The sequence below is a fragment of the Nuphar pumila genome, chromosome 15 (assembly GCF_984573655.1).
Source record: "Nuphar pumila chromosome 15, dmNupPumi1.hap1.1, whole genome shotgun sequence".
NCBI lineage: Eukaryota > Viridiplantae > Streptophyta > Magnoliopsida > Nymphaeales > Nymphaeaceae > Nuphar > Nuphar pumila.
Window position 1 is genome coordinate 89,285,786 of NC_143263.1, and position 24,245 is coordinate 89,310,030.

The following is a 24,245-nucleotide window of genomic DNA, read 5'->3' on the forward strand; positions in this document are numbered from 1 at the left end:
GTGAAATACGAATGACAGATGCACTTTCTTTTAAGAAATTAATAAACTTAGTAGAATTCATGTTTGTGACCATAGTCAGAATACGAATATAATTCAAGTTTTATTAATCTTTTTTAAGTTACAAAAGCCTAAACACTTAGGTTATTTTAAAAAATTATTGCATATTTCCAAAGATTTTCAAGATATTTTCCAAAACCCTCCTCTTAGAATTTAAATAATATATATTCAAAATCTATTTGTGGTCATAGTCATGTATATATGGAGAATTTATTTCATCTGAATTCTATAAGGCATAAAAACAATGATTTTTCTCAAATCGTTTGGAAGACATTTTAACAAATTGCATCCATGCATCATTTAGACTTAGGCTGCATCAGCAAGAGCCCACAAGGTCACACGCCCAATCATCTGAACCTTTCAAAACTTTAATTTCAGAATATCTCAAAATATCTTCTTTTTCAAAGTATTTTCAACAATTCCAAGCATGCATCATGTTTTCAATAAACTTCTTTTTCCAAATCATGTCACGTGTGTTTGATTCTTTCTACATTTTAGGATTCAGAATAATTCCTTAGTCATTTAAATAAAACAAGGCATATTGTTCAATCCTTATTTTGATTACCCCTGGTTAAGGCACTAGGAACGGTTGAACCTCATACCGACAGGCAAGTTTCCTCTCTCAAGTTTTTTCGTATTTTTCAAAATGAAGGTGAGTTTTCTAAAAACTTTTTTAAAAGGTCAGTTGAATTAAAAAAGTAAAATTTTGCATGATAACACATACAAGACATTAATTCCCTATGCTGGTATTTATCAAATAGCCCCTAAGAACATTATAACCATATACGTATAACTAACTATGAGTTGAATAACTAATAAAGTAAATAACTATGAACTGCAGCCAAATATGAAATAAACTACCTACAAAATAAGTCACGTTAACAAAACTAATGAAATACGCACACCTAAAAAGAAAAACGTTAATGTTAAGACTACAAAAATCTAAGTCAACTAAATCAAACATACACTCAGCAAAAAAAAAAACTATCAATGATGCAACCTCAAGCGTGTTTGACGTTATCATGCTAAAAACAATCCTTCACAGCGTGAAACGCTGTGCTGGATATAAAAATAAAATAAAAAAAGTATTAAGAACTAGTTAACCAATAAGACTCTAATAAAGTCAATGACACTACAGGTTGAATCTAAACGATAGAGACCTTATTAACATTTAACGCGATGCTTACCTATAAAAAAAAGGTTAGTTGCTAACCTATTTATAGCATGTAAATCGACTTTAGTAAAAATCATTATCAACGTCAAATGCCTTAATCAATGAACTACAAGTTTAATACACAAATGTATGCAGATCTAATAAAAACTATATGCTGAAAATAAAACAAGATCAAATCATGCAATATGCGATGAAAATAAAAACAAAAACTAACTACGATGCATGTGATGCCATGATCCTAAACTATAGATATGGGGGAGAAGAAGATGGTTTTTACCTTGCTATACCCAAACAAACTTCATCTCTCTCTTTGGTAGAGGGAATGCGAGGAACCGACCATGACAGGGTTTAGAAGAAGGAATAAAAAGCATAAAAAACAAGAAAGGAAGAAGATAGGCAACCGATCGATCAAAAAGGAGGGGGAAAGGAAGAAGGGGAGGCAAAGAAGAGAGAGAAGGGCACAAGATCCAGGGCTGGAAAAAAACAATGGTTGCTGCTGGAAAAGTTCTATTTATAAGCTATTCTAGGTCAAAACATGAATTTTCAAAGAAAGTCTAAAATATTTTCGTAATTTCCAAAGAGGCTCTTCCTCAAAAATATGTTTTCTAAATGGTTTTTTTTCCTAAAACTAATTAAAAACAATTAATTAAATCCCAATCTAACTAAACTATAATTAAGAAAAATCTAAAACTAATAAAAATACTAAAAAACATAGGGCCGAATCGAAAAATATGATTTTTCCCAAAATTCAATCTCGAATCGAATTCTTGAAAACAATGATAAAGATGGTTTTTAATGTGATTTTATCATGGATCATGCATAAATAAATATGAAAAAAATGTGAATATTATGCATGATCACTAACCCTGAATAACAAAGCAAAACCAAATTAACAAAGCAAAAACCTAACCCACTTTCGTAAGAATTACGGTTGCATTTAGCATACGCAACAAACCTTTTAAACCCCTGGGTTACCCCAATGGATGAGTAAGGTATCATGAGGGTTTGCAATGATGCTACCCACAAACATCTCTGTTATGTATACATAAAGATTCCAACTTCACTAAGTATTAGGTAGTTAAGGAGTTTGTGTTTACAAACATTTCATGCCATTACACTTTCAAGACATATTTAGAGTCTTTACCTGCCACTACAAAATAAAAGTTTTTTCCTTTACTTTTCAAAATATCATAATCATTTACATTTTTAATTATACATGTCATTGTTTATTTATCCTCACTTATATGTTTTTTGCATAGGTTTCTCAAAAATTGTTCCTAAGCAGTGAACTTTATCTATATGCTCTTGTTTCTCTTTTTTTTCAGATTTTCAATTTTTCTACACTTTTTCTTTCTTTTTGTTGATCACTATTTTAAATTTTTAGTTTTCGTGACCTATGTAATGATCTTTGGGTCAGTGACTCCCAAGTCAGACGACCTCCCATTTTCATAGTTTTACGTATAGTCCGCTTCTTGTGATGTGCAATGTCAACATCTATTAATCTCTATAAAGTCCCTGTAATGAGCTTTCAGGCCAATGGCTCCCAAACTAGATGACTTTAAGGTACCAGGTGTAAACACCCCTCTAGCTCTACTTGCTCAAACTAAATAGGCCACAAATATCAATTCTAGGTTAAAACTAAATTTTTTAAAAAGTTCAACTAAGTTTTAAAAATTCTAAAAACTACACTCCTCTTAAAACGCGTTTAATAAAAAGACACTCCTAAACACAGTAAAATACTAGTTGGAATTCCTAAACTAATTAAACTATAATTAAAAAAGTCATAAACTTATCAAAACACTAAAAAACACAGGAAAGGATTTAAAAAATATGATTTTATCTTTATTTTGAATTTTAAAGTAGTTTCTCAAAAATATTGATAAGAATGAGTTTTTGATGTAATTTTTTATTGGATCATGCATAAAAATATATGTATAAGATACAAAATATATGCATGATCAAAATCTATAGGATGCAGGTAGGTTTTTAAAGTTAAAACTAAAAATGATAGAACCTTAAAATGATACAAAACTAAGTCAGTTGCCAAAGGTTATTCACAACAATATAGAATTGACTATGAAAACACATTTAAACCTGTAACCAGAATGACTACTGTTAGAACTCTCATAGCTGTTACATACACCCAAAATTATCCTATTTGCCAACTAGATGTGAAAAATGCATTTCTTAATGAAGGTCTTAATGAGAAAGTCTACATGAATTCTCTTTCGGGTTTTAAGATTGAACAAGGAAAAATTTTAAAATTAAAAAAGGCTTTATATGGTCTTAATCAGAATCCTAAGACTTGGCATGACCATTTTAGTATTGTTATGATATATTTGGGTTTTCGATCATGTTATACTGACACTGCTCCCTTTGTTAATAATACAGGTACAAATATTATGATATTGTTATTATATGTTGACAACATGATAATTATAGAAAGTGATAAAAAGAAAGTTAGTGAAATTAAATATGTTTTAAAAGAAAAATTTTATATGTCTGATTTCTTGAGATATTTCTTAAGTATTGAGGTTGCCTATTCTTTTAGAGGATATATCTTATCGCAGATAAAGCTGGCAGCTGACATTTATGCTAAGTCACGTATTTTTTATCATAAGAAGGTGGAGACTCCTAAGATTGTCAATGCAAAATTAAGACTTGATGTAAAAGCTGACAACTAACATTTGTGCTAAGTCAAGATGGAGACTTCTGAGGTTGTCAATGCAAAATTAAGACTTGATGTAATATCCCGTAAATTTTTTCTATATTTTTAAGTTCAAAAATATATTTTTAATTAAATAATTATATTTATTATTAAAAAATAAAAAACAATAAATATGGGCTAACATCAATATAGGTCAGGACATGGTCTAGGGCCCATTGATGAGATCCATATATAAAATGTAACACTTACGGATTTTATTCATTTTAACTTTTTAATTTAAATGAAATTCAAGTTAAATTCAGGTTAAATTCTTGCAAAATTTGGGAGTGAAATTGATCTAGGACCATTGTTAAATTTCTTATGAAACGTAAATCTCGTAGGAGATCTGATTTATCGAATTTGGATATGGGTTGGGTCAAAAAATGCATTTTTAAAATTAAACCGACCTCTATTTTTGGGTCTTTTTCTAATTCGGATCGGAGTACTCCAATCTATATACATTTGGATTGATGTAAATATAGATTTGGACCTGGTCCAAAATCCATATTGACTAGTGCTTATCAATGGGTTGAGATCCAAATGAATATAGATTTGGATCATGGGTCTAGCCTAGACCCATAATCCATCCATATTTTTTTAAAACAAAATAAATTTAAAATTTTAATAAACATATATATATAGTAGTTAAGATAGGTGGTAGAACTCTACCCTAAATAAGATGATCTAGGGGGGGCATTTTCCTATATAAAAAGAGAGGTCCAAAAATGTCATCTAGAGAGACAAAGAGAGGGAGGGAAAAAAAAGGGAAAGAAAGGTCATCACCTTCTTCTTCTTCTCTTATTCTTTTCACATATTTCAGCAAAGCAAGGTATCTGTTCCGCTCTTTTTTTGATAGAACGAGGGTTTAGCATGATTTAAATCGTATGTGTTTAAAGACTAATCATATCTGAATTTTTTTGCATGCATATGCTATGTATTTTTTTATATTCTTGATGCTTACAATTAATTTTCTATATCCTTAAACATGACAATAAATTTTTGCATGCATATGTTATGTATTTTTTATGTTCTTGATGCTTAAAATTGATTTTCTATATCCCTGAACATGTCTGCAAATTTCCGTATGTATATACTACCTATTTTTTGTATTCTTGATGCTTAAAATTGATTTTCTGCATCTCTAATTTACAAATTTTTGCATACATCTAATATGCAATTTTGCTGTCTTGATGCTTAAAATTGATTTTATGCATTCCTAATCATGTCTGATGTTGTATGTATACCAAAAATATTTTTATTGTTCTTGATGTTTAAATCAAAGTTTATGCAACTCTAATCATGAAAGAGATGAAACTTTGGCCGCTCTTTTTCAGATTTTGGACTTCCATGGTGCAAATTGCATACACAAAAACAGAGAGAGAGTTGTTTCTCTCTTGAATGTTTCTTCTCTTATATAAGGTAAGAATGAAGAGAGAGATAGAAAAGTGAGATTCCCTTTGTATAGATAATGTCTATTGAAATAAGAATGCACATGCATTGCACGGTCGAGAAAAGCATACGATTTTCTCTCTTTTTTTCTTGAATAAACCAAGAGAAAGGGTTTTGTCCTACTAAGAAAAATAGCATTTTGCCGCCCATGTGCCAATAGACCTTTGGATCACAAAGCTGTTTGACTAGTTAGTACCAACAACAGCTCTAAGCTCGAAGATTTGAAGTCCTCTGTATAGATTACAAACCGATACTCAAGCTACACTTATTTGATATGATTCACTGCATTTTTCTATCCTAATCATTATTCATGGAAGAAGACAGAAGCACCTTATCCTGACCCTATAAGGTTCGGTTCAGGTAGGGTCCAGGTAAACCAAGCCCATTCACCCCTAATCTTTGGGAGAAAACCTGTCAGGTGTGGGCCCCAAGACCTGATTGAGGGTGATGGGGGTGCTTAATGCATAATCATATTGCACCCGATCCTGACTCCATCCATCCATCCATCTGCTTTTAAACCCCACAACTGACAGACTGCCAGCCCAAGATGAAGGGCAGCCAGGTGCAGACGCACACTCAAAGTGTGCAATGTACCTGACCAGGCGACCCTTAAATCTTTTCAACGTTCTTGTTGTTTCTTGACGAAGCCGATCATGGTACTTCAATCTTTCGAAAGATAGCTGGAACATTGTTGGATTAGGGTTATGAAATTGATGGACGAGAATCCTTGTTTCAAAAAAAAAAGATGGATGCAAATCTGCTGCCAACATATTTGTTGTTTCATTTTAACGTTGCTTTAATATCTCCTTTTTTGTTTTTCTGCTTTGATATTTGGTTTGTATTCAAGTTTTTACACGAAGACAGATTCTGGGTGCTTTAAAAATCCCAGATTTTTGGGCTTTTAGAAACCTCAGTTTTTGGGGCTTTTATTGAAACCAAAATCTGTATATAAAGTAATAACTTTGTTAGGGCGAAAATGGTTAATATATGATTTGGCGGTGGAGGGAGAGAAATAAAGAACCATGAGTGCTTTTGTAATATTTAAAGATTCATAAGATGAATTTTTATGTTTTCCCTTGTGTGATTGATAAAATTGGAAAGTTTATTTGGATTTGGATTGGAAGGTGAACTTAATTTAAATAAAATTTGATCTCATTTGGAGTTTATTTAGGAATTAATTAGGAGATTTAGTTAAGTATAAAATTTTATTTAGAATCTTATGCAATTACAAATATACACTAATGAGAACGTAGATATGGATTCACCTACATTGATTTGGATCTCAATTGGACTGATGATCCAAAATAATAATTCATCGGAAAATTTAATTAAGAAAATAAGTTGGAATGAAACTTAACATTTAGCTAAAATTGAAGATTTAGATCCAATTGGATCTTTAACTGTGAATTACATAAATTTATTTAGATCCAGAGAATGTTGTAAAGGATCAAAGTTTGAAATTGGACCCAATCAGAATAGGATTGTGTTTGGATCTAGAGTTAAAACTAATTCGTGTTTCGATTCGGATAGATTTAGTGCATAATTGGATCTGGATTCTTAATGGTGAAATTAGTGATTTTTGTCTGGATCTAAATATTTTAGTAATGGATCCAGTGCAAATTTTATTCTATGTATGCAATAATCCAATTATAGCAAATTAGACCTAGATAGCTTATGAGATCCATTTGGATCTAAAATTTAACATAAGGCCCAAGAGAGTGGGACGTTCCCACCTCTCTTATATATATATATATATAGGGGTGTATATAAAATAAATGAGATATGTTGTTAGAATGAATTTAAGGTTTTAAGGTATATTTAAAGTATAATTAAAATAGGTTTGTTGTTAAAAAATGAAATTAAAACCTTAAGTTAGTTAAAAAAAATTAAATGAATTTAAGAGGAGAATGAGAAAGGTCCCATTAAGTGGAGGAGGGTTGCATAACCCCTCTCTCGCATGTGTACAAAAAAAAACCATTCGCGTTTTTTATAAGCCCCCGTTCACACCTCTCGCATTACACCCCTTACCCCTCTCACTCTCATGATTCTCTCTCATTATATCCCTTTAACCCTACTCATGTTTTCTCATATGTCTCTCTTACGTACTTCCCATAATCACCCTCTTTTCTCTCTCTCTCTCTCTCTCTCTCTCTCGTTTTCTCGGGAGGGTGGTGTGTGTTCTCCCCGAAACACAAATTTGTGTGTTCCTGTGTATATGGAGGAATATCTTGGGAGCCGTGATAATTCATATGCCAATGTTGCCCACGATGACTTTATAATAAAATAACATATAAAAAAGGTAGATATGCTTTTGACGGAAATGTCCTCCGATAAGATAGATATGTGTTGGATGAAAATGTCCCTCGAAAAAAAAATTGGGCTTATGTTAGAGACTCTGTTTCTTATGGATCAGATCCAACTTGTTTAGGTTTAGGGTTGTCGCTCTTGCCTTGTATAAATTCTTTCTTTTCTTTCTCTCTTGTAACTGTTGAAAAGAGCAACAAGATTTCTCTCTGAGCGGCCATGATTTTTTTATTCTCTTTATTGAAAAAAACAATTTACAGTAGAAATCGAATCAGAGAGTAGCGATTTACAGTAAAAATCAGATATAAGAGTAGCAATTTACAATAAAAATCAGATAAGAGAGTAGCAATTTACAGTAGAAATCAAATCAGCGAGTAGCGATTTACAGTAGAAATCAAATCAGAGATTAGCGATTTACAGTAGAAATCAGATCAAAGAGCAACGATTTATAATAGAAATCAAATAAGAGAATAACGATTTACACTAAAAAACTGATTTGTACTGTAAATCGCTATTCTCTGATTTGATTTCTACTGTAAATTGCTACTCTTTGATCTGATTTCTATTGTAAATTGTTACTCTCTAATTTGATTTATACTGTAAATCGTTACTCTCTTATTTGATTTTTATTGTAAATCGTTAGTCTCTGATTTGATTTCTATTATAAATCGCTACTCTCTGATTTAATTTCTACTGTAAATCGTTTTTCTCTTATCTGATTTTTACTGTAAATCGCTACTCTCTGATTTGATTTCTACTGTAAATCGCTACTCTTTGATCTAATTTTTGCTGTAAATTGCTACTCTCTGATTTGATTTCTACTGTAAATCGCTACTCTCTTATCTGATTTTTATTGTAAATCACTACTTTCTTATCTGATTTCTAGTGTAAATCGCTACTCTCTGATTTGATTTTTACTTTAAATCGCTACTCTTTTATCTGATTTCTACTGTAAATCGCTACTCTCTGATTTGATTTCTACTGTAAATCGTTACTCTCTTATCTGATTTTTATTATAAATCGCTACTTTACTCAGTTTAACGTTGCCATCATTATCTCTGTTGTAAATTGTTATTCTTTGTCTACTCAGTTAGATATTTGCACTCTCGTATCATGATAAACAATAGACAGAATGCTGATTTTTCTTGTAATTCAACTGTTTCCCATGAACAGACAACGACAAAGGGTGCTCTGGCGATAATAGACGACAATAATGGCAAATGGTGCTCTGACGACAATAAACAACGACAAAGAGTGCTTCGACGACAACAGACGAAAACAAAGGGTGCTCCGGCAGCAGCAGACGACGACAAAGGGTGTGTCGTCAATCGGAGCTCCTGTTACAGTAGATGGTGCATCTCCAAAGGGTGATCCATAACGTTTAGGGCGACATATTGTGAGGAGATCCTGTTAAAGCAGAGGAGTTTACTCCTTAGGGCGAAAATGATGATGATTTTAACCCTTTCTGGCGGGAGGACATTTTTGTCCTTTACTCAAAACATCATTTTATGGCGCTAATGGCAGGAAAGGGTACTTAAGTCTTTGTAAATGCACCAGACTCTAATGCTAAGTGATTCTGACACACACAGGGAAATGAGCCCCACGTGCTTACATACGTGGCGCTTATTCATATTCGAGAACATGCACCTGCGTGTTCTAGGGGGGGACATATAACCTACTTTGTGTTTTCTCATAACATGCCACTCACATCTCTCTTTTAAAACCCCATTTATGTTCCTTTCGTAACCCCCACTCACATTCTCTCATAATCTCTCTCATCGAACCCTCCCCCTTCCAGAAGCAGATCATGTCATGCTAAACATGAGGGTTTTTGCTCATGACAACATCGTGGTCATTAGATTTGCATTTTAAAAAGCTCAAAAGTCAACAAAACCACGTGGCATTCATCCAAAATGCAAACAGACGGCCACGATGTCGGCATGAGCAAAAAACGCTCATGTTCAGCATGACTTTATCTGCTTCCCCCCTTCCTTATCATTTCAGCATCCTCCACTCCTCTCCCTGTTGGTGAGAGCTCCCATTCATGAAAAAGGTACAGTTGAAAAGGAGTGACCTGCAGTGTTAAAAGGTAAAGTGAATTTGCAGCCATCAATTCCTAAATAAGTACAGATTGAGATGTGAATTTGCAGATCCTACCATCCACGGTTACTTTGCAGCTCCTGTGAACATCTTTTGTGAAATCTAGACTGATTTGATTCTACAATGGGTAACAGATATGAGAAACAAGCAAAGTTTTAAGATGGTTGGACTAAGTAAAAAATGACTGGAAACATATTTCAAGGTCTTTTTTAATCTTTGAAACTTTTAGTACAAGCATGTAATGGAAGGAGAGAAATAAAATCAACGATAGATGCCAATTTTGCATCCAAAGTCAATTTATTATAGCACGTTATCAAGCTGATTTCATAAGACCATTATGCAAAAAAATTAGAAGGTTTTTTCTCTAAACAATTTATATACCTTTGGGTTTACCTGGAACACCCACATTTTAGGTTTATCTAAAATCCATGGGCATTTTCAGAACCGGTTTGACCCAGGTCTTATTATTTGTCATCATACCTGTTGACACTCTTACCAGTAGGGATGGCAAAATCTGACACGACCTGCCAATCCGCTTCTTAGCCGGGTTCGGGTTTGGCTTAAACGGGTTTGTATCGTAAACGGGTCGACCCACCTAACCTGTTTGTTAAACAGGTCGGGTTCGTGTTAGGGGTATGCCAACCCGAATGACCCGTTTAATAAACGGGTTAAGCAGATGGGTCAACCCATTTATCCGAACCCGACCCACCAACCCGCCCGCCAACCCGCCCGCCAACCTGCCAACCCTTTTACCCGTCCCGAACAGTTTATTAAATGGGTTAACCGTGTCGTGTTGGGTCGGGTTCGTGTTGAGGTATGCTGACCCGCCAACCCGCCGACCCGACCCGACCCGATTGCCACCCCCCTACTTACCAGGGACCAACAAGAGGGTATTTTCGTAAACTTGCGTAATCCAGAGCTATATAATGGTCCGCCCCGGCGGGCTTGCGAAGGCCTGCGAACGGCGAAAACTCCACCCCGAGTTCCGTGTTTGGGTTTTTTTCTTACCTTCTCCGCGTTTGGGTTTAACTCACGACGACTTCATCCTCGTGTCTGCTCTGCGGAGAGTTTCACTCCAACTCGAATTCCTCCGTTTCATCTCTACCAATTCTCCTTCTCTCCCCAATTGACGACGCTAACGTTCCTTCTTCCGGCGGCACTTTCTTTCGGAGAAATAGGAAACAGAGTTCTTCCGTTTCGCTAGCATTAATCGGAATTCCTCATTTCCTAAGCAATTCAATTCCAATCCTGCTTCGGGGAAATTGGAAATCGGAATTCCTCGGTTTTTTGAGTAATTGAATTCCCGTCCTTGCAACTCTTCCTCTGGAAAATCGGGAATCCGAATTCCTTAGTTTTCCAAGCGACTCCACTCTCGGATACTCTTCCTGGCGAGGAAATTGGGAATCCGAATTCCTGAGTCTGTACTGTTTGTCTCCTTTTTCCTTTCGTATTTCCCTTCTAATTCGAAGAAAACAAAGGGATTCGTTTCTTCATTCGAGAAAAAAAATAGTTAACCCTAATTTTCGGAAGCAACATTCGGAATTCCTCTAATTTTCACGCAGAATTGAGAAAAAAAAAAACTTCGTTTTCAATGGAAGTTTGCAACTCAATGAAGGGCTCTGATTCTTTCTTCGATTGCCTCCTTTTCGGTAGTTTTCTCGCTCTCCATCCTCATTTTCGTCGTTAGAATTGCCGATTTTTTTTCTGGTTTTTAATTTCCTCTTTTATTCTTATTTTTTTGGTAGATCTGGATGATACTTTGTACTCCTCTGGCACGGGAATGGCGGAGTTTTGCAGGAGGAACATCAATGGTGAAAATCAAAATTAAATATCCGTTTAATTGAGATAATCATGCTTACGTTTGGGATTTTCTACTAATCTTTGGCTGACGGCTTGATAATGTTCCTCTTTTCGCATTTTCTGCAGAGTTTCTCATGCAGACATTCGGATTAACGGCTGAGGATGCGTCCAAACTCCGCGTGGATCTGTTTAGGGCGTACGGCAGCTCTCTTGCAGGCCTCAGGGTAATTTTACGCCTTTATATCGTTTGAATTTCGTTAAAATATTCATATATTTTGCAATTTTTTTGCAAATTTCCGATTAATTAGCAATCTCTACCAATTTTTTTGAAATGATTTTTCTAATTTTTCTTTTTTCTTTTTTCTTTTTTCTGGTTTAGGCGTTAGGCAACGATGTCGATGCGGACGAGTATCACAGGTACTGCTATTAATTTAAGATGTGATAATTCCTTTTGTGCTTCTTTTTCCCTTTTTTACAGAACTTTTCTGATGGCAATTGCACAATGAAATCGTCAAACGGGAAAAAGAAAAAATCCTACAATTTTTTGATGTATTGCATTATTCTGAAAAATTTTCATGAAATGTATAACCTTTTCCAGACGACTGTTTATGTGCTTGCACTATTTGTTTTGTTCCTTTTTTGTTTTTGTTATTTTCTTCTGTTTTTTTGTTGTGTTAAGCTCTTTCTTCTTCCTTCCTCTCTTTGGGGTCATTTTTACTCAAGCCCGTAGGCCAATCTTGGAGAAAAAATCTGAATTTTTTTCATAAATTTTAAATCCTGAGAAAATGTAAAATAGATTTAAAGAGAAGATGAACACGATAGAAACTCTCGGATCTCACTTGTACACCGTGAGATGAGAAGAACTCAATATATATTAAAACACTGGATACAGACGGAGTCTAGGATAGACGTCCAGCTAGTTTACAGAAACAAAAAAATTTCAGTTTACAAAATGATTTCGGAAATGTGATCACGTAGATCACTTTCCTTTTCTTTTCCTAAGAATCAGGTGAGGTAGTTGAAGCCCACGAGATTTCCTTTCCTTATCACTTTCCTCATCACTTTGGATAGAGTCCATTGAATTCGTTTGTCTTTCCTTGTGGTGTGGATCAGTTTCCTTAACAAGTTTCTGGCAAACGCTCTCTCTCTCTGCTTTTCTTCCTTTTCTGATATTTTCGCCTATTTTTATTGTGCTATGTTTTTTTCTGTACTGTTTTAACAGTTTCGTGCACGGGAGGCTTCCGTATGAACTTATCAAACCGGATCCTGCACTGAGGAATGTTTTGAAGAGCATTAAGCAGAAGAAATTGGTAAGGGATTTCAGAATATGGCATGCTTTCCCTTGCACTAGAAAAACTGGCTCTATTTCGATCAGTATTTTTACTTTGCAAGGTCTATGGAGAGAAAAAGTTGGAATTTTGAGTTCCAGAGGGAGTCTTTGGTGCACCCACTTCCCGAAAAAGTTGGAACTTATCCTACTTTTCCCCGATGAGTGGTGCATCCAAACACCATCTAAAAGTGTTGAGTTATTGCTACATGATTGTTATTCCATTGTCTCACATGTCTCCAAGCATTTTATATATATATATATATATATATATATATATATATATATATATATATATATATATATATAATGAATCAACTCTGGTTTTAGGATCAAAAGGAACTTTGACTTTGACTAGACCCAATTGTGTTCAAGCCAAGTCAAGTAGGTTTAGACCAGGTCAAGTTGGTTCAAATCAGGTCAGGCAGGCTCAGACCAGGTCAGACAGGTTCAGACTAAGTTAAGCAGGCTAGGTATGGAAGGTTTTAGAGAGAGAAGGAGAGCTAGAGAGAAAGTAGGGTCAAAAATATGAGAAAAAAGAGAGAGGAGGGCTATTTATATAGCCCAAGCCCACCCAGAAACCTCTTACCCGAAAAGCTCCTTGGCTTTCTGGATTTGACTGGAGGTTTCTTTGATGTGGGGCCCTATATATATATATAAATCAACTTGTGAATCATTTTTCAGTCTTCATCCTTGTCTGAAGTTTTAGATGGAATTTAATCCCTTGACACAAATAATCTGTAGGAAAAAATTGTGTTAATTAGATTCTAGAGGATTGATAGGGTGAACTGCTAATTTCTGCATACAAGATATCCATCCTAATCACTATGGACATCAGTCCCCATGGATTCATCAGATTCTGATATTATTACTCAATCGGGTGGATATGGAAATAGTCTCTGATTGTCACATGAATTTTTAAAGAAACAATACTGTGATGCTTTTTGGATTATATTAGCTTCTGAAGAATATTGCAATAAAATTGTTCAAAATATTGCTGACATTTGTTACATAGGTTGGAGCTGGTTATGGGTTTCAAGTCGAATCTGACAGACCCAAACTTCATAAGGCCTCTACATAGCATGTATTCGATTCAGTTGGGAGTTTGTTCAACCTAGTTTAGCCTGGATTTTTTAAAATGCCAATTTTGGTTAGTCCAGAATATGCAATGCTTTAGATCTGAAGTGCGATCAATTTGTTGTGATTTTCATATCTAGGGCTGTGAATGGGTTGGATTCAGTTCCATTTTTTACATAATTTAATCCAGCCTAGCTGGTTGATGGGTTTTTAGGTCATGTCTGATAATGATCCAAACTTCTTCATAAGGCCTCTACATAGTCTGGGTTGTATTCAGTTGGTATTTTGTTAAACTTGGTTCCAGTCTGAGCCTGGATCTTTACAAATGCCAGCTATGGTCAGACCAGATTCATACTAATTTAGATCTGAAGTGTGATCAGTTTGTTATGATTTTCCATATTTAGGATATGAATTGTTTGGATTCAGTTCCATTATTTACACAATTTAATCCTTCGTAGCTGGTTCTGCGTTATCCGAACCAAGTGGAGTCTGAGAATTGGACTTGATATTGTAGACTCCTTCTCAGTCAGGTAGGGGTTTAAAGGGTGTCCACATTGTTTTGATATTCCCCATTCAACAACAAAAAGAAAATCTTATCTTGCTACTTGACCTCAGCTGTAGCTCTAAATGGGCAGTGCAACATGAATTGTCCCAACAGCCCACCTGTTTGTACCCCATCTACTAATGAGGAACTACTACTTAGTGTATTCTATACCGACAGCCTTGGTTATAACCATGTTAATTTACAGCCAATAATCTTGCTTTACTTGAAAAACTTGAATTATGTTGCCTATGATTGGATGCGCTCAGAGTGTAAATATGGTCTCAGATGTTGTCCATAGACTGCATTAAGTTCCATCATGCATTCCTAGTAGTTGGAACTCTACCATGTCAACCCGATGCCATTCACAGGGAGTGTAAATGAGATCATGCCCCCAGTCAGACAGGGATCAGGTCCGGTTGGTTGGCTTGCTCTTACCTCATCTGTTAGGCTTGATGAGTTGATTGATGTAGTCTCATGGCTAAATAATTCCTTGTGTATTTGGAGAACTAAATACGTGCCACCAGCATACATAGGTAAGGCATTGATTGACTTGCTCTCAACCAGAGTTGTCAGTCGAGGAAGAGGGTGTGGGAAGCAATTCGAGAAGCGGGAAGCGAGGCACTTCTAAAATTTTAGGAAGTGAAAAGCGCAGGACAACTTAGAAGCAAACTAGAAATTGTCTCGGAAGCGAGAAGGGAAGCAAACCGGAAGCGAAGAGGAAACAAGAAGAAAGTGATGTAGTATTCGAGTGGGAAGCGAATATGAATCAAGTTTTTCCGATATTGGGCTTAAAAAAATTGATAAAGGCTCCAAACCCCGCCAAAAAAGAAAACTTATTTCTTAATATTGGGAAGCGAGCAGGAAGCAAGTGGGAAATGATCGGGAAGCGAAATGGAAAGCACACTTCCTAATTAAAAATGGTGCTTCTCCGCACGTTTCGGAAGCGCCATGTTTTGCGCTTCCCCATGCCTTTGAGCACTTCTGACCACCCTGCTCTCAACTCATTTGCTAGACTTGATCTATTTACTCTGGTAGCTTCACATGATAAAGGCCTAACAAGGGATCCTGTTTTCTATAATGGAAAGTGTTGATTTTGAAAACCAACACTGAAGATCATAGCATGTGGGAGTTTGAAAGCCAATGTTTCACATCATAGCAGGTAGGAGTTTCTTTTCTTGTGCGTATAGAAATCCACTTGTAATCATCAGTTGTGAATCTTGGACAATTCGAACTGGATAGATGTTATTGCTTGGGTATGGGAACAATTCTCATAGATGGTGGTCCACATTCAGGGTGGTTATATCACTACTACCAGCAACCACGCAGAATGGCATCCATTTTTTAGCACCATCTATCTCTACATTGAAAATGCTAAAGAGCTCACTGGTGGATAATCCCATCGAAACACCGAACAGAAAGGCATGATGTTTGATTAGTAGAGGTTTGGTAAAAGCGTTGCTTTCCCAGAATAAATTTATTATAGTTGAGTTGTTCCGGTCATAATCTTTTCATGCTTATCGTGTGAATTGTGATAGTCTTTAGAAAATATATTTAGCACCTGCATTTCGAATTCTAGGAAACATTAAAGCTCTGTTTTGGAGCCTTGAATCAGAGTTTTGTGGTTTCCCTCAGTGTTTTTATGCCCTGCTGTTTGGGAGAAGTGGCTTTGCCAAAACACTGCATTGGAAATGGAGTTGGCAACCCCAATACCACATTTCAGCACCATTCACAAGAGGATGTTTTTGGAAACTCCATCCTGAACACCACGTTTTGTCAAAACCATATTTTGGCAACACATGGTTTCTGTCTCAATGCAAGGCTCCCAAACACGGCCTATGCTACAAAATTGTATAGAGGAATGCATATAAGCTTGCATTATGCCTGATAAGACTTGGAAAGTCATGGTTCACTATCGATTATATACTTCTGAAGGTGGTAACTAGGAGAATAAATACCTAGGTTTATCATAAGAACCGTTTACTCTTTGAGTTGCACGCAGAATTTCTGGTTCACTCAAAACCATATGATGTGCTCAATTCACAGGTGTTCACAAACTCGGACAAAGTCCATGCTCAAAAGGTTCTGCAAAGTCTCAACATAGATGATTGCTTTGATGGCATCATCTGTTTCGAAACACTTAATCCCTACATCTCCATGAGCCAACATCCAGATGAGTACCCTGTGATTCTGAAGCCTTCAAAAGAAGCCATGAAGACTGCGATTGATGTAGCTAAAGCAGACCCTCAAAGAACAGTAAGATGATACAGTTTGTTTAGGATTTTCTTTTGTTGTTATTTCACACAACTGAAAATTTTGAAATTTGCAGCTTTTCTTCGATGACAACATCCAGAATGTTGCAGCAGGAAAGTCATTAGGTCTTAATACTGTACTGGTAATTCTCTCATCCTTTGGTTCAAAGACTTGGGTCAAAACTACGTCTGCATATTGATGTCAAGAGTCCATGATCCCTGTCAAGCCTGACCCTGGCTGAATTTTTTCCGATCGTCAGCTAGACTTGGTGGGTGCACAACCTTGCCTGATTGGCTATTTTGTGTTGTCTGTGTTACTCGGTCCAAGTCCATCAAGACTTTGACCGAGTAAATTGAAGGTCTGTTTGGATCAACCAAATCACAGCGGCAGTTTCATATGTTCTTTTTCCTTGATTTTCCAGATAGAAACTGACTTGGACTTTTACAAAGGAGCCGAATCAGTTTGAGCCATAAAACTGCATTCACATTGTTCATTTGGTTGCTGGAAGTCTTTTTTTTCTGAATTTTCAAGTTTCCTACTAGAGGAACTGTGGAAGTTTAGAATATGTTAGATCCATCAAACTGGTTTTTGTCATTCAACGACAAAATTTGGAAATTGCAGAACCTTTACTTTTTAGTGGCATAAAAGCACATTTTTACTTGCTCAGAAGTTAAACTTGAGATCTTGGTTCCCTAAGGAGCATTTATATGCTAGACAAGTGCCGCATGGACAGAACGGGCAGCGTTTGTCCAGGATGCGCCAGTCAAACCCTTAGGATGCAACACGTCTCCCATGGTCCCCTTAAAAAGGTGCTGCACGAGGTGCACTGCATCCCGCATGCAGGCATATCAAATGTACAACACTGCACGGGGACCTTGTTTTCCCTGCGTGGCATTGGTCCCACATATCAAATGCACCGTGAGGTTTATTTACTTTTTGTCAGTTCATATTTCATAACTGGATCCCCAATCCCTGAAAAAGAGAACAAAAAAAATACTTAGCTTTTAAAAGGGTACAGTTAATTCTGGCTTATATATAAAGTAGCTTTTGCATCCTTTGACATTTAATATGTGCATACGTTCGTTCCTTGTTCTCATACTAGAGGCCATCATCAGCCACTATGTAGTTGCTTCATAATAGTACTCAAAATCCTTGGATTATTTTGCCGAACATGTAAGAATGGTATTTTTTATTTTTTTATTTTTTAGTTCTGTACAATTCTTTGATAATTATCTGCTCCTTGTTCCATTTTCTAGCAACTTGAACAAGAATCCATTTTATGTATATGAAAATGTCTGTGACCGTTGGCTTAATTTGCCTGTTATGCATGTCTGGCCATTGGAGAAACCAACTACCTTAAACCGTTTAGACATTTACTTTTTATACTTATTCTTGCTTAATGAATAAATCTTGCCAATCTTAAATTTAAAGTTCTTATCATTTCTCCTGTTAATTGTGGAGATCACTATCATCTTAATTTGCATCTTGCTCAAGGAGACTAGTCACGAAAAGACATGTCAGAACAATTGTCTTAAAGAGTCGTTCTAACTCTATTACCTTTTCATTAATTCTGTCCTCGTCATAAAGTCGTTTGTTCGTTTACTTTGATCTATATGTTTCATCACTCTTTTCTCGTTTTATTTCCATCTAAATAGTATTTTGAACCAGAGCGGTGTTTAAGAGTGTAGACTATCAACTGCATGAGTTCTTTCATCGAAGTCGGTTTAGTTTATGATCCGTTTTGTTAATTTATTTGTTTCCTTGTGAATTATTTGTATTCTTCAAAGTTTTTTGTTATAAGCACTTAAGCAGACCATCCATCGTGGCCTGATGGACGGCCAGCACAAAAAATGCTGAAAACAGCGTTTTTCTGTTTTTTTAAGCTTTACCGGCACTCAAAATCGTCAGTAAAACACTTAAATACATGGGTGCCTTTTTTAAAATCCGCTAAAGGTATTGGGACCTTTAGTGGTGATCTGAAAGAGCCGCTAAAGGCTAAAAAAGCAGAAAAACTCACTTTTTAGCGAGTTTTTTTTTTGCATTTTTTCAGTGTAAGGTTATTGTGCACGATTTGATTTATTTAGTTGATGGCCAGATTTAATCTTCAGGTTTATATCCAACATATCGCTTTTTCAATAGTTTGATAGGCTAACATCGAGGGCATGTGATGGTTTTTTTCTGTTTCTTTCACACGGATATGCCATTATGATTTCGATTTTTTTTTTCAAAAAGGGAGTTGAATTTTGCAATTTATTGACTATTGACCTTGGTAGACATGGAGGCTCCAAAACAACTTTGATTGTGCTGGCTGTTGAGGTTGAGACTTAAGAGAAGTTATTTCGACGCTTTAATTCCAAAATGACGCTGGTGCTAGCTTTAGGCTCTGTTTGGGTAGAGGTGCACAGCAAGCTGAGTTTTTTGTGCGAAGCTTAGGCTTGGCTCATTAAAGCTCAACTTGTGCACGCTCATTTATCTAAACAAGCGAAGCTCGAGCCTAACCACACACACATACAAAGAAGACATGGGCACAACCTGAACTTAAGGTTGTCAACATATCAAGTTTAGGGCTTCGGCCGGCTGGCTCTGATGAGCCCCATGTTGGGATTAGGCTGTGGGGTATGATTGTTGGGGTTGTCAAGAAGAAAATTTTTTCTCTTCCAAATCCTGCTGTGGCTGGCGGACGTGCAACAGAGAGCCTATTTACGCTGGTGTTGGTCTTTTGCTACTATGCAATATGAGTTGCTAAAGCTTTTCTTATGAATTTTGGAATTCCAAACTGGAATGGTAACTATTTGTTTTTTTTAAATAAGGATCGGAAAGTAAGTTTTTTAAAATGTGGACACAAGGGTATCACTAAAATCACCGGAAAGTAAGTTTTTTAAAATGTGGACGCAAGGCTATCACTAAAATCACACGTTGTTTCACCTATTCAACGGATCCGACATGCTAGCCTCCTAAGAGGCAGACTATTTGGTTGGTGAACTAAAAGTTTAAATAGCAAGTGCTAAAGTCAGTAAGGACGACTCAACGCGTGGCCATTTGAAGATTTCAAAACTCCAGGCCATGTTCGTTTTTCAGCAGTTTCAACACTTATCTGGAATCTCTAGGTAGAGGGGTGCATATGAACACCAGGCTAGTTTCCTATTACCAGCAGGAAAGTCACACGCACAAAAAAGAAAAAGAAAAAAAGAAAAATAGTATCGTGACTGCATCTATGGTCACGAATATGTGGCACCAGGACGAAATCCAAAACTTCAATGGGATCTTTGGAGTTCGATAAAGTAAATTACAAGAGGTCACCCAACTCTTGCTTTTTACAAGAAGACTGCGCAACTTTTTGGTTAAATGCCTGCTTTCATCCAAGTGCATTTCTAAATGGCAACCTTGTCTGTTATTGCTTTATCGTTTTGTGTTTTTTGTTTGCTTTTTACAAGAAGACTGCGCAACTTTTTGGTTAAATGCCTGCTTTCATCTAAGTGCATTTCTAAATGGCAACCTTTTCTGGTATTACTTTATCTTTTTTCGTTTTTTGTTTTCGTTCAACTGAACAAAGGACAGTCATTGGTTTTAGGACCAAGCGAATCAAAAATGAAAGAGTAGGCTTAATATCCGCTGGCTTCTTGCAAGTAACTGATAAGCTGGTTAACTTTTTGTAGGGATGTCAACGGTTTGGAGTCAGGTGGAATATCTGAAAATGTTCATTTACTCAGATTCGATTGAACACAGTATCTGACTAATATTCATATTCGGATTTAGTACGTAATATTACGTCCAAATATGAATTTGGTAGGTGTCTGAGTGCAATTACATGGAAAACCCATATCCAATTAGCTATTTAAGCTAGCCTTATTCCGACACACGGTATTAGCTTTTTTCCTTCTGGATCTGAATCCGATTATGCCGAATCCTATTAGTTTGGATTCAATATTACCTGCATCAAAACCAAATTTGACCCTTTTACATCCTCGTCACTGTGTTATGTGTTCACCCCGAAAAATGGCATTACGGACCACATCAGCGTTCCCACAAATCATGTTCTTCTATTTCATGCGAGTAAGATCTCGTAAATCATGTCATGTACTTACTCAGGTATATATTTTTTATCTTTGACGTTTAATCTCTCTCGCTATATATATATATATATATATATATATATATATATATATATATATATATATATATATATATATATATATATATATAGAGAGAGAGAGAGAGAGAGAGAGAGAGTAATGCTAGAAATCATGGTTGTAGGTTGTATCACCAACCTTATGTATGTACTCGACATAGTTTATTTGATAGACATCATGCTTTGGATTATGTTTTGGGACATAAAAATAAGTTTTTTTAAGTCATGAAATGTTGATACATTGTGAGCTGTTGATTTTTAAAGGTCTTGAAAAACATACATGTATGCTATAATCACATGATCATAAACTTGATTTCTACTAAATAATACTTATAGATCATATCTATAGGGTCTGATCAACAAAAAAAAGGTTTAAGAAATTTGAAAATCTAAAGCTTCTATTAGGTGGGTGTAGGTACACCGGCAGCACCTTATCATTACCAATATATATATATAATTTTCTAGTTTCAGCTTGTAAAATTTCTCATATATATTCTTTGTGCTTTGAAGGTGGGGAAGTCCACAAAGAGCAAAGAAGCAGACTATGCTGTTGAGAGCATCCATGACCTCCAAAAGGTGATTCCAGAGATATGGCTGGGTGACATGGAATTCAAAGAACTTGAAGGTACTGAATCTGACTACCAAAAAATGTCGTGCAAACCAAGCAAGAGCTCCATTTCAACAACGACGCTGGTGGGTGCATAACTGATCTACCACCCACTTTAAGATCAAACTTGTCTCCTTTGGGGAGCATAAGAGGAAGGGAAGGGTCCAATCTTACACTAAGTGATGGAATAATGTTTCTTGTAAATTCAACCATGAAAAATTGTGCAAATACTAGTTCAGTATGCCAATGTATCATTTTGAGAACTGAAAGTACCTTGTGTGTTGTGGTAATCGTCAATTGTCTTGTTAAAGGTAGATTGATCCAATAACCTTTTTTTTTTATAGGCAAGCTGTAAATAACTCTCATGGCTGGCTCTCTCTCTCTGGATATTTTATATGACCTTGCATAACTTTTGATAAAATCCATGGATATTCAAATATGACCTTGATTATGTTCATGAACATTTGTTTTGGTATTACTTGCAACTATGACTTCTGAAAGATACTATCTTGGTTTTACCAGCTTTGGTTGCAGGGTTAGCTCATTTTGAAACTTATATAAATTGTCAATTTGAACACAAGAAAAAATTATGCCCTCCAAACTTTGGATACACTTCATTTGATGTCTCACATATGTTAATGGTAAATCTTAGGTGAGTTGAGGTGATCCAGTGTCTTCATTTATTTTTTCTACAATAAGGTCTTTTAAAGATAGACTTACTTACGACGCCAGTATGGGAAAATCACCCAAGGACCCAGCAAGAAACCATGGAGCATGCAACACACATAATTGCATTAGACCCGACACGAATTAGACAATTTGATATGCGTGGGGGCAAATAACCCTATTTGATATTAATGTTATTAATATCAAGCATTGAAATAATTTATTGAATATAAAAATATGCATCAATATTTTCTCTTGAATTGTAAAATTAAAAAAAATGCTACATGTTAAGAATTTGAGGGGTTTATAGTTGTCATGTTTAAATTTGATTTAATCTCATAAACGAAAATGAGAGATTCGTACATTCTACAAGTTTTATTATGTATAATATTATGAATTATTTGAATTTGAAGCTATTTATTTTTTTTAAGAATGATATTTATAATTTTAAGAGATAAATTGTTTAGTTGTGTGTGTAAGAATGTATCTATAAGTTATTTTGTGAGTATTGATAAGTTTAAACAGTTGTATGAATTTACTTAATGCCATAAAGTAATTGGATGCAATAAAAAATGCTTGTAACCACACCAACGTGATTATTTGATATCTTAGAAGGATATACTTTGGCAAACATGTGTTAAAACATATAGTTAATCATTGTATTGAAAAATGTAAAAACTTGTTTAGTAAGTCAATGATGATGAGATATTCTTTTCAATGTAAAGTTTATTTTTCTTTAAATTTTATTATTTTATAGTCTTGAATTGCATACAATGCATGTTAAAATTGTTTTTTCATATGAGTGATGTTATAAGAAAATGCTTATATTTTGCAATTAGAAGTTGTTGAAACTATTCAAAAATCACATAAAACTTAATTCTTTAGAGATAAGATAAACATTGGCATATAATTTTTTTTAAATGCTTTTGTTTCTTGTGGATCATTATATGAACCAATATGAATACCGCATATACCACAAAGTTAATGGGAGCAATATAATCTATATTTGTGTTTATATAGAGAAATTGTGATTACTCATTTGAACTCTACTAATGAAACAAAAGAATGAATTTTTAATCATTGTTCGCTTTTATAAAAACTTTTATGAAACTTTGATAAACTTTTTATTTTCTTGTATTATAATTATTTGGTTTCTTTATATCTCAAAAAGTTATTTGAGTTGGGATTGAATAGATATAACATGACAATTTTGAAAGTCTCATAATGCATTAACAATGAAAGCCTTAATCTTAGTGATAAGATAAAGATGTAAAGATCACTATGAATACAAATTTCAAGTCAATGTTATATGTTAACTCATATATGACATATTTTTGAATGATACATTACTTTTATTAAATATGTCTTATCAATTGATGTTCAAGTAATATAGAGTCAACATTTGACAGCAATCAAGTAATAATATATTAAAGAGATCAAATCACCTGCTTTGTGCATAAGGTCGAAAATCTTTTACTACATGGTTATGTAAATGACATTGGTAAAATCATTAAGATAAGTATTTTGCCAATTTTTTCATATATATTTTTATATAGTGGAGGTGTGTGTTTTTGCAATCTAATATTCTTTTATCCACCATAAGAACAAAAATTCATGCATTTTTTAAGTTAAGAAAGACTCTACTTATATGGATTAAGACCACATGATTGATATGAATATTTATGAGAATGCATTTATATGCATCATTGTTTGTAAGTTTTTTATGTGGAATTTTCCCTTGGTTAGAGAAATATGTGAACATCAAGTTGAAGAGATGTCACAAGTTTAAAAGTTATAGGTGCATGTTTTTTTGTATGGTAGAGGTGCATGTTTTTACAATTTAATATAGTTTTATCTATCATATGAGCAAAAAATAATTCATTCTTTTAATTAAGAAATAATCTACTTATGTGGATTAAGAACCACATGATTAATATGAATATCTATATGGATGCATTTATATGCATAATTGTTTATAAGGTTTTCATGTGGGCTTTTCTCTTGGTAAGGAAAATATGTGAACATCAAGTTGAAGAGATGTCATAAGTTTAAAA

General features: G+C 34.9%; 1 protein-coding gene across 3 annotated transcripts; it reads left to right on the forward strand.

The window, feature by feature from the left end:
- The first annotated feature begins 10,743 nt into the window (after positions 1 to 10,743).
- Positions 10,744 to 21,839, forward strand: LOC149815947 (uncharacterized protein C24B11.05-like). 3 transcript variants are annotated; one of them, XR_016427908.1, is made up of 9 exons: positions 10,744 to 11,440; positions 11,537 to 11,602; positions 11,718 to 11,815; positions 11,971 to 12,008; positions 12,814 to 12,901; positions 16,583 to 16,792; positions 16,866 to 16,931; positions 20,446 to 20,650; positions 21,429 to 21,493. XR_016427908.1 is itself a non-coding variant. In XM_089988965.1 (8 exons), the coding sequence occupies exons 1-8, from the start codon at positions 11,383 to 11,385 to the stop codon at positions 21,621 to 21,623; spliced, it is 819 nt and encodes a 272-aa protein (XP_089845091.1). In that variant the 5' UTR covers positions 10,744 to 11,382; the 3' UTR covers positions 21,624 to 21,839. The 3 variants fall into 3 exon arrangements, 1 of the variants encoding a protein (XP_089845091.1); XR_016427909.1 differs by having other exon boundaries at positions 20,446 to 20,544; XM_089988965.1 differs by lacking the exon at positions 20,446 to 20,650 and having other exon boundaries at positions 21,429 to 21,839.
- The last annotated feature ends 2,406 nt before the right edge of the window (positions 21,840 to 24,245 follow it).